The 12510-nt window shown below is 30.4% G+C and overlaps 1 protein-coding gene across 1 annotated transcript in view; it reads right to left on the reverse strand.

Annotated features, from left to right (window-relative positions):
• Nup98-96 (nuclear pore complex protein Nup98-96) overlaps positions 1-12510 on the reverse strand; it is a 135470-nt gene that overhangs the window by 93941 nt on the left and 29019 nt on the right. The window contains exons 8-9 of the mRNA XM_075371814.1: positions 10624-10942; positions 1431-1632 (exon numbers count right to left, since the gene is read on the reverse strand). Coding sequence (XP_075227929.1) covers positions 1431-1632; positions 10624-10942 — 521 coding nt within the window. The remainder of the gene's footprint in view (positions 1-1430; positions 1633-10623; positions 10943-12510) is intronic.

Here is a 12510-nt window from a genome sequence, read left to right on the forward strand (position 1 = left end):
GTGCAGGACGTCCAGTAACCTCAAAAACAGTTGAAAATGTGCAAAAAGTGGAAACAATGGTTCATTCAAACAGGCGAATGACTATTCAAGAGCTATCGGTAGACCTTATCTCGTACGGATCCATTCAAAGCATTTTACTACTTAATTGCAAATGAGATTAGTGAGTGCAAAATTTGTTCCCAGACCTTTGAATGAACAAAAGGAAAATTGTGTGTCAATTTGCACGGAGTTGAAGGGTGTCTTCATGCAGATCCAGACTTCATGGCCAAAATTGTAACTGGAGATGAAAGTTGGGTCTGTGGCTATGACCCTGAGACCAAAATGCAGAGTTCCCAATGGAAAACCAGTTCATCTCCTTGCCCTAAAAAGGCACGTCAGTCAAAATCCAACATCAAGGTCATGCTCGTTTTTTTTTTATAGCGAGAGCATAGTGCGATCAGAGTTCGTTCCAAGGGGAACAACTGTGAACTCTGAATTTTATAAGGGTGTACTGCAATGTTTGCGAAACGACATACGAAGAAAGTGACCAGAAAAATGGACCAATGGCTTCCTTCACCACGACAACGCGCCGTGTCACACCTAGCTTCTAATTCGCGAGTTTTTGGCCGAAAAAAGTGTTCCTGTCTGTCCACATCCGCCATACTCACCGGATTTATCACCATGCGACTTTTGGCTCTTCCCAAAAATTAAAACTGTGCTTAAAGGAAAACGTTTTGACACCATTGTTGACATTGAGAGGGACACGACCGAGCAGCTGAAAGCCCTTCCGAAAGACGCCTTCCAGAAATGCCTCCAGTCATGGAGTCAACGTTGGGATAAGTGCATTGCTACCCAAGGACAGTACTTTGAAGGAGATTAAATCAAATTCTATGTAACCTTATTACTTTTTTTAATAAAAAATTATTCACCATATTTTTTTATCACACCTCGTGTATATATATATATATATATATATATATATATATATATATATATATATATAATAAATTAAGGTATTTTTTAAAATATTATATAAATCAAAATGAAGTGTTTTTAAATATCTAATGCCCAGCGTTCAAATATTTGTATGAAGATGGATCTCTACAAATATGCCATTAAGTTTACATTTATTTTTTACATGCATTTTTTTAATTTAGCTAATTTTTTTTTAGACATTATAACAGTTTCTCAGGGGTAAACAACAATATGCATTAAAAAGAAAATATATTAAAATAATAAATTAAAATATAATTTCTTTGTAGTAAAGAAATATTGTGCTCTATCAAATTCGTTATGGAGAGTTTACTATATTCTGTTCTAAAATTATACATAATTTTTATATTATCATAAAAAACTGGAAATAATGAGCTAGAAAAATTCTTTGTAACTTAACTTACATACAAGGTTTTTAAATAAATTAATTATTGAGAATAGAAAAAGGTTTTTCTTACTTTCCCAATAATGATGAACCACCCAAATTCAGTGGATTTCCACCAAGCCCAGAGCTTGTATTGCTACCAAATGTCAAAGAATTACTAGTACCAAACGATGGTGTACCAAATAAACCTCCACTAGCGTTTGAACCAAATAAACTACCAGGTTTATTAGCAGCAGTACCAAAAATATTGTTCCCTCCAAGATTTAGACCAGAACCTAAAAACATATATAAAACAGATACAGAATGTTACAGTTAAAAAACTGATATAAATATCCACTTAAATTTAATAACTAATATTTACTCAATTCGGTTCGTTAGTGAAGTCAGCTTGCAAAACATTTAGCCCTGTTCTTTTTACTCCTCTGTGAAATTATAAACCATACTAAAATTCTTAGGGTACAAATCAAGGGATAAATTGGATGTTTATGGTTTTTGATGTAAAAAATAGAATATAAGTTGGTCTCAGATCTCTATCTCACTTAGGTTTTATGAAAAATGGAGTAAAATGTGAAAGGGTTTTGCTGAAAAATACACTTTTTAGGTTTTTTTTATATATTAATTCATATATATATATATATATATATATATATATATATATATATATATATATATATATATATATTACACAACAGAGATGATTCTATAATTATTTTATTCCAAACCTAAAAAGTGTATATATATATATATATATATATATATATATATATATATATAAAAGATAGATATTTATATATCTATCTATAAGATTTTTATAAAAGAAAAACAAATAGATGAAAAAACATTATAGAAATTACAAAAATAGTAAATTAGGTTCATCTAATATGGTGAAATGAGAGAACAATAAACATTCACAAATTTAGAAATATGTGAAATTAATAAAGATGACAAAATTAAATATATTAGAAAAATATAAACACAAAATTTCAATTTAATAAACCAGACAGTATTTGAGGGAGATGGTCTTATAAAATTTGCATCAGATAGCAGCACTTGTTCGAATTAATATGAAATTTTCATTATTTCAGTATTTTTATAATGCAATAACAGAATTATTTCAATCATGACTGAGGTTTAAGTAACATTTTTAAGATTTTTTATGTCTTATCACAAAATTCTGTACTAGGTGGTATATTTAATAGAATTTAAATTATATATAAAAACACAGTAAAACAGGTAAGTTAAATTTACTGTATTAATTCCAAGAATCATTCCCACGATCCTGCATCTTCAGTTATTACATTCATAATTACACTAACCCTTTCAGTGCTTATGTCTGGTTTTTGGGAAATCTGTCTCTATGCACAAAGTACTAACATCCTGTTGTCAGGACATTGAGTATATCGATTTTTATGAAACATACAAGGTCCATTCAGAAAATAACCAAAAATTTTATGGAATTAGGCATTTTCAATTCTTGTCTCAAGGTGAAACAGTGAACCGTGCGTACTACCAAGGCGTTATACGATGGTTACGTGAAAAATTCAGCAAAATGTGACCAGAGTTGTGAGACAACTCATAGTTCCTTCACAATAACAATTCACCTGCACTCAGCTTTGTCTGTTCATTTTGAACAGAATGCAGTTTTGAAACTATTAATGACATTAAAGCAAATTTCATAATGTATCTTAAAGGCAATTTAAAATGCCAGGACCACTTCGTGAAGTGAAAACACTGCTGGGAAAAGTGTATGAATGAGGGGGAGGAAAGTAATTTGAAGGGGACGAGGACCAATAATGAATGTTAAAAAAATAAAATTCAGTTATTTTCTGAACAGACCTTGTACAACACATTTTGCATAGATTTATCACATGAACTAGTACCAGAACATACTTTTTTATTGATATACTACAATTCTGAAGCAGGCATTAATCAACTATCAGCATCAGATAATTTCAATCAAAGAAGACATATAAGAATTATGATTCTGAATATGAAAATATTTCATTAACCGCTTCAGCACCTCCTAGACCCAAGAGTCAACCATATACACAGCAGTTAATTGGTAGCGATTCATCAAGTGAATCAGATGAAACTGGATGGACAGAAGTAAACTAGGGTGATGATACAGGATAACAATATAATTTTCAGTTTAAGATGTTCGGTGCCAATGACACAAAGTGGTGGCTCCTTACTGTTCATTCCCCAGCCTGCGTGCACCTATGTGCATTAAGTGTAGTCATTACATTCTAAGTTGTAGCAGTAGTCTTCATTCACATTCTTTATATTCTACTGGTGTGTGACAAATGTAAATTCGTGCTTGGTTTCTGTTTTTCTTTTTTTTAATTACTTGTGGCAGATGATGAAAAACCAGGACCTTCATAATGAAAGAGGCAAGGATGGACTAAACGTAAAAAAAGTAATGTCCGACTTTGAATTTAAAAAGTTTTTTATAAAAAATAGTAGTGATGAAGATTTTGATGGTAATAGTGACTAATACTATAGGTGGGAGAATGACAGTGACTATGATTGTGAAACTGGAAAAAATGAAGAAAACATGACACTTATTACAGAACAAAATTCTGAAGATTGATTTTAGAAACATAGATAAAGAGCGAAACTATGATGAACAGACTCCTGTTGCTAATAACCAAATGTCTACAGATTTACCATCTATTTTGTGGGCATCAGTACCGCCAAATCTGATCACATTTACTTTCATTAGAATGGTTCAATTTATTTTATTTTTCTATATAATCTGTTTGTAATTAGGATTTTATAAATAATTTGTAGAATATTGAATAGAATGAATAAATAATAAAAAGTGTGTATCCGAGAACTATGACTGATGCCACATGTTCAACCACTGGGCGCTGTACATACACTTGTCAAATTGCCAGCCCACAGAGCCCATTTTGTTTTAAACCACGTGAATTTTTTTTTGAATATACTTACTACACAAATTAAATTGCGATAAAAAATCAGTTTGGATTTTTTTAAGATTTCAAAATATTCAAACCCACAAGTGGCATTGCCCTCCCCTCAACAAACCCTGTTTAATATTTTCGATTATTTTTTACTACTCCCCTATTGGAAACCTTTGTCAAATTTACATATTTATGTTGAAAATTTTGTTAATGAGAATATGGATCTTTTAAAAGAAAGTAGGTCCAAAAGGTGGAAACCAATTACCCTGTTTGAAATTAAAGCATTTATATCAGTTTTGATAAATATAGGATCAACAGAAAGCCTGCAATATACTGTTATTGTTATAAATATGACAGCCAGTATATACCTTTGGATGGATGGATGTTTAGTCATGACAGATTTCAAGCTACTTAAATGGCTTAATCTCCTTATATACCAAACATTAATCTGTCTGTTAATGAGGCACTCAATTGTAGAAAAAAAAGCATCACAGATGGGGCATAAAACTGTGGATGCTCTGTGAAGCTGTCACACATTATTATTTGAATTTTTTTGTGTACAGAGGTGCTAAAGAAGGAGAAAATAAGTGAAATAAAATGGTTTACGTTTTATTGTTGTAAATAAATTATTAGAAATGGAGATAATTGAATTAGGTATCATATAGTCATTGATAATTTTTTTAGGTAATTATTTAGTTGAGGTGCCTCACCCCGAAATCACAAAAAACATCAAATTCATTCAAAATTAATATTTATTTATTTAATGATGTATTTTAGGTGTCGGAAAATAGAAAATTAGTAAAAATTTACAGTGAAACGAAAATAAATATTAATTACACGGTAATACAAAAAACATACTTATATCATAGTGAAACATTATATTTAGAAATATAAACAATTAATTAAACAATCTGAATCAGTTTGCAATGAAACTTCTGCAGAATCATCACACACGCGATTTGCCGAATCAATGTGTATCTCACTTATAATTTGCCATAAATGGTGAAATCGTGTTTTATAATCACAATACTTCTTTTTAAATAAAAATTTGACTATATGTCCATGAAAATGGTGTTTGTAATTTCCATAACACAGCACATTGCTTCTTATTTCCTTCCATTGACGTTCGATTGTCTGCATATGTGCCCCAGTGTCTGATGTATAAAATTGTATGTATGATTCACCAGTTAAGTGTTGGAAGCCTCCTGTTTGTAAACAATCATAAGATTTCTAGCAGTCACTAATAACTGTAGTACCTGGATGCACATAGTCCTTTATAATGTGGAGCAAAGTTTCCTTATCACATGTTGGAGCTGGAACCACGAAAACTTTGTGTCTCATTGCATTCCACCAAATATCCAATTTCCACTTATAATTCGGCCGTGATTATATTTTCGTTTACTGATTTTGACTTCATCGATTTCTACAACTTTGCCTACTCCTAACCTTTTTTTGAATTAGTACACAAATATTCAAAACAAATTTCCCGAAAATAATTACTCCAATCTACTACAGTACTAGACGATAAATTTAGCTCACTACACAACATATCTTGCCAAGGTGGCTTTATTACACACCATATTATGAAGAAATGCAAAATAACAGGTAATTCAAACCTAGCGGTGGTTAGTATTGCGAAATGGCTACATTACACTGTTTACTTTCATATTTCTTATGTTTGTTAAGTATACAAAGGCGTTTTCTACAATGGAATATGTATCGATCTTCATTCAGCTTCATTTCGTTATTACACAATGGACTTTGTCGGTGTTTCAGCAAAATGCCATGATTGTAAAAAAATTGTCTCATATCAACCGACAGAATTCAAGTGTAATAAATGTAAATCACAATTTTTTAAATATACATTTCAGGTCCACCAGATATTTTTTTCATCCATTGTAGTTCATTCTATTTACTTACTGAACACTGTAAATTCTATAAAGAAAACTAAGAAAATTTAGACCCCATGTGAGAATAGCAGACAACAATGTAGTGTAATGAATAAGTTATAAAAAGTAGTGTAGTGAATAAGAAAGAATTCTACATTATCCAGAGGTGAGAATCTGTATTACCGAGTATCAATATTCAAATATCTACTTTTCCAACACTTCATTTCCATCATAAAATACATTTCAAAGGATTTTACAACGGATTTGATATGTTTTTTTTTTGTGATTTCGGGGTGAGGGCAGCTCAACTAAATAATTACCTTTTTTTACTTCAATCAAGTAATTAATATTCGAAATGCACATTTATTACTGGAACTTTACACATACAACAAAAGGTATTTCACAAGACATGAAGTCAAGATTTCATGTAGGTAAACCTACATGAAATATAGGCCACAGACACAAATGTAGGCACAGTCCACTTCATGTAGGTAAACCTACATGATGGACTGTGCCTTGTCCGTGATCATTGTATGGGTACACATTTCTCATCTACTAGTTTCTCCATATTCAGGATGGCAGAGTCAGTGAGTGCATCCTTGACATGTGATGGTGGACTGATTGGATTCAGTGTTTACTCCTGTTTTAAAATGCAACAAATATTCTTATTTACTATTAAATTCCATTAAAAACTATTAAGTTACATGTATAAATTAACAAAAAGAGTTCAAAAGGATATAGGATAATTTTAATGATACAGCACTGTTTTAGACATACCAAACATTTCCTAGTATGCTAGAATAACTCTGATTATATACTTGCTAATAGCATTTGTACTATATATTCAGCAAAATTACAAATTGACTATAAATTTTATTACAGAATGACTATGTTACAGTTACAAATTGACTTTATAATTATTCATTCACCAAATCTCTAACTAAAATTCTGTAAAAACTATGTGAAAGTATTATTTTTACTACAATTAAAATGAAATGAAACACATCAGGTATGGAATGATATCAGTATGAAAACTTGAACATCAAGAAACGGAAACTTTTTTTATATTTACTTAGAGCAATTATCAACTTTACAATAATTAAAATAAAACTGCGAAAAAACAATGTTTAAAAATCAGTTTGGCCAAGATACAAATTTTGATTGTTAGACAATCACAATCAGAAGATACAGGTGTAATTAGCAGAAGTAAGTGATAAATAATTACTTGAATTTTGATTTCTGTTAATGTGTACTAACATTGTATTATATGCAATTATGAGAAGTGGCTGAAATGTAAAGCACACTGGAGAAAATTACGCTGTATAGAGCGACAGAAGCTGTCATATCTTGTCTTTCATACCCCTAACTACTAACATTCCAAAACTCACTGACCCACATCCTCACATTTTCTGTCAAGTCACCACAGTTATGGGGGTCACATACAGCTGCTACATCAAGTCTTAAACAATGTGCAGTGTTTGAATTTTTAAACCGCAGGGAAAGCAAGCACTAGTGACGTTCATTATAGTTATGATAAACTAAAAGTCCTTTATAGTGATAAAACTTGATCTAAAACTGAATAACAAGCTGGTAAAAAATTTCAATTATTACTGAATACAATTTATTAAAACTGGAAATCTGAATTTTAAAACAGAAAAATTATGTAATAGAAGTGATAATGGACCTGCTTGGTATCACATTGTGAATAACAGTGATATCACATGTTTTCTATCTTGTTCTGCTGGATTAGGTACATTGCCTATTTTAGCAGAACAGGCTTATTCTGGTAAATTGAAGATGCATCATGTGTGAAGGTGATAAAATTACACTTAAATGAGGTCTGTTCAAAAAAAAAACCGAATGTTTTTAATTACACGTCAATGGATATATTTAGTAACGTGTAGTTGGCAGCATTGTGTTCTGTATAACCTCCTCTGCAACCATATGCTCTTCGATTATTTATATCTAGTTGTGTTAGTAGCAATTTTTGTATGATTGAACTATGTCTCAATGTCATAGCCGTAAACCCAGCTTTTGTCTCTAATTACGATCCTTTACATGAATGTTTCATCATAATTGGCTTGTTCAAGAAGTTGCAGAAATTGTCCACTCTGTTCTTTCTGCTGTTCAGTCATCAAACGAGGAACACTTTGCTACAACTCTATGCATGTTCAATGTATCAGTCAAAATGTCATGGCATGATCCAATCGAGATGCTAACCCTTTTTGCAAGTTCTCTGAAAGTCAATTAATTGGTGATTTTCATGCATCAGATCATTGATTTTCTGAATGTGTGTCATCAGTTGAAATCAAAGCCCTTCTTGGTACATGGTAATCTTCAATTGCCTGAAGACCACTCACTCACTCACTGCTCACAAGCACTTGAGGTCATCATCGCTTGTAAAATGCTGCCCTTCTAGTCTGTTTTTCAACTGGGGGAACAGTTCGAATCACAAGGAGCATTTTATTTCAGTGCTGGCCAAACATTTGGAGCAAACTTTGGAATTTGCACTGGGGCATTATTGTAGTGAAGAAACCATGTGTTTATCATTGAGTTGGGCACAGCTTCGTGAGCGCTTTGACAACATAAGATAAGCATTCCTTGGTATACTACTTCCCTATTACTGTTTCTGAGTTTCCAATGCAACATGCTCTAAAACTCCTCACAAAAAATAAAATAAAAATCACTATCATTCTCTTCTTCATTGGGTATTAATTTTTGATATGATTTGTGGATATTTATTTATATTTTTTTGTAGATAAGATATTATTTTAAATTTATAACTACATTTGTACTGTGTTTGTGTTCTGTTAAACAACACAAAAAAATTATTTTCAAATGCTTATAAGTAAACTAGAAAGAAGTAAAATATATTAAGTTAAAAATAAAGATTTCATAATTCCCTATCTTATGATCAATTTTCTTGATAAATCCTTTCTTGGAATATCTAATACCAAGAAATGGGAAGTGCATTTTATACCACTTTTTTTTATTACTCATTCTACAATCAAATATTAAAGTTGTAATGTTTTTGAAAAAAAAAGTGACTATTCAAATGTACTTCTTGTTGTATCCATTCAATAGACAACACACTTCTTACTCTCATATTCAATCTACTTATATATTACTAAGAGAGCTGATTACAATATTGACAATAAATAATAACATTCTTTTTATCTTATTTAATAATTTATTTTACTTTCATCACTATTTTATGAATATATGTAAAACTTTTAACAATTTTCAACTCTCTTTACTATTCAAAAAAGAAGAATTAATCTTTGAAATCTTGTAGACATCTTTCACAAAGGTTTATAAATAAATAATATTTTTTCCAATTTTAAAATAAGTGACGCATTAATAATAAGGCTTCAAACATATCCCATGAACACTCAGATCTCTATTAAAAGCAAACATGTTTAGAAAAAAATTACTGTTTATAAATTTTAGAATAAATTAATTTAATATTTCTAAATATGGTCTTATTGACCATATTTAAAAATAAGGTTTAAATATAAATATGGTTAGAAATATGGATTTCTTTGTTTTGAGTGATACAAAAATTATTTAGACAAAAATAATTTTTTTTATTATTTAAATAATTTTTTTAAATTTATTTAATAAGTATATAAGTAATAAGTAATAGTAATAAGTATATAATCTACACAGATACAAGTTAAGAGTGGGAACTTGCATTTTGGGATTAAGAATAATTTTTTACAGAATTTTGTTAATTGTGTATTTTTATTCTAAAATCATGTTCCAGTTCAGAGTTATGTATTATTTCTAGGGTTAAAATCATTATCAACTTTTATCAGATGGCAACAATGATAACAGATAATAATGTATCTTTACTTTATATTTTTATGAGTATACTTTAGTAAATACAGCACAAAAATCTTCCTTTAATATTTTCTATTAATTCTGTTCATATAAAAAGATATATTACATACAACACATCATTTAGCTAATTAGATAATATGAACTTATTCAGCCACTCCACAAAGTACAGAATTAAAGAACATTCTTCTTACCTTACTTTTTTTTCATTAAAATGCATGCAAGCATAAGTCCTTCAGTAATTTTTTTTTATTTTTTTTACATTTATACATTAGAATTTGTCAAACAAATATTTGTTCATGGCAAAAAAAAATTAAATTTAAAACTTCATATTTAAAATTTCCTGTAACACGTCAATGTTAATACAGTACTGTACCTCACTTTGTGGAGTGGCTGAATAAGTTAATATTACATAATTAGTTAGAATTTACATACAGAGGAAAAGACTACAAAAAATTTAATTAAATTAACAACACCATTTATATACGTAAAGAAATATACATGAAAAAACGAGTGTGAAAAATAAGTTTTGAAAATAATTCAAAACAGAAAAAAAAATCTGAGGTAGTATCTTGTTAATCAGAAAGTACACACTAAAATTATATTAAGTTACCTAATGTGGAAGAAGTAGTCTGATTCTGTCCAAATATATAACCAGGTGTAGCTGGCTTATTGAAATTACCAAAAAGAGACTGCTGATTATTCTGACCAAAAGTCAAATTGCTGCCAAACGTGGAAGCAGTATTAGGAGCAGTTGAACCAAATATAGGAGTTCCAATACTGGTACCAGCTGGCTTAGAACCAAACAACGGTTGTGAAGTAGTAGTATTTGTTGCAGTACCTGATGGCTGACCGAATGAAAATACTGGTGCTGCTGTAGGCCCTAATTGAAAAGCAGGTTTATTCTGGTTAAATAAACCACCTCCCATTGCCTGAAAACATTAAACAAAATAACAAAACTTGTAAAATTCATATATTAAAACTACATTTTATAATGGGCTTTATATAATAAATGAGTTTTCATCAAATTTTATAAACGATGGAGAGGAAACTTATTGGCAGCTGAAGAAATTGAAAATTAATAAATGTGAAGTGGAGTGTGGCATAGGAACCGAAGAAATAAGAACTGCCAGAACAAAAGTAACAGCAAATGTTGAAGTCATTAAGAGAATTAAAATGGGAAAGTAGCTGATTATCATGACATCTGGTGGAAATGATTAAAACTGAAGGACAGATAGATGTATACTGAATATAAGACTATATGGAGAAAAAATTATACTGGAAAAATGGAAAAGGATATTATTGTGCCAATTTTTAAAAAGGACGAAAGGGAGTTGTGAAAATTACAGATATGTAATATTTATTTTGCAAGCAGGAAAAGGAATTCTATGATAAAGTGCCACAATTATCTTTAAAGACTTTCTTTAGAAGCCAACAACCAGTAAAAAAACATTAAAATACTCCAATCAAATGATGCCGTACTATGTTGTATTGAACTATAAAAAAATTTAATCCAATTTTGTGAAAAGCCTATTAAGACAGTAGTAGTAGTCTGATTCTGTCCAAATATATAACCAGGTGTAGCTGGTTTATTTTTAATTTTAAATATGTTAATAAATAACAAATCTAATAAATCCTTCATACTGTATGATGATATGCTGATTGAAAAGAAAAAGGAAATAAATGTTTTGGTGATGGTATTTCTTGATATACCAAAGTCATATATGGTAGCAGGTCATAACTAGCATGAAGAGTTAAATAAAAGAGAATGGGAATAATAAAAATGGCCAAGGTAACATATTGAAAGTTAAAATCAAGAATAAGGTGACAGGTTTTGCCACTGTCATATGGAAGGAAAGTGAAAATTAAGAGAATGCTTGATTATGTTAAGGATAAATTTCCATTTATCCCACATATCAACCAAACTGTATGAAATAATAAAGTAAGAAAAAAAAAAGCAAAATATTAATGTAACAAAAGATACAATATAAAGAGGAAAAGTACAATTAAAAGTTGAAATGCTTGAAATTATAAACATATTTTAAATAATTGTGGAAGAGTTGGGAGAGGATGGAAAGTATAAGTAAATTATGGTGTGTGTAACTTCTGGGTTACAGAAATACGAGGTGCTACCCAAAAGTTCGGAGAATTTTACCACAAAAATAAAATAGCTTACCATAACTTATAATTTCCACTCCCCTTGGGCATTGATACAGTGAACCCAGTGTTTTTCCCATGATTCCATGCATCCCTAAAATAGCTTACCATAACTTATAATTTCCACTCCCCTTGGGCATTGATACAGTGAACCCAGTGTTTTTCCCATGATTCCATGTAAGTTTTCAAAGCATGTTCTATGTTTCTTCCCTAATTTCCTTAATTGAATTTTATTTTCGGGAAGAAAAAAAAATCACACAGGGCAAGGTCAGGCGAATAGGGTGGGTGGGGAATCACTACAGTCTTTTTGGAAGCCAAGAAATTCCAAACGGCTAGCGGGCAC

The sequence above is a fragment of the Lycorma delicatula genome, chromosome 7 (genome assembly GCF_047948215.1).
Source record: "Lycorma delicatula isolate Av1 chromosome 7, ASM4794821v1, whole genome shotgun sequence".
NCBI classification, from domain to species: Eukaryota; Metazoa; Arthropoda; class Insecta; order Hemiptera; family Fulgoridae; genus Lycorma; species Lycorma delicatula.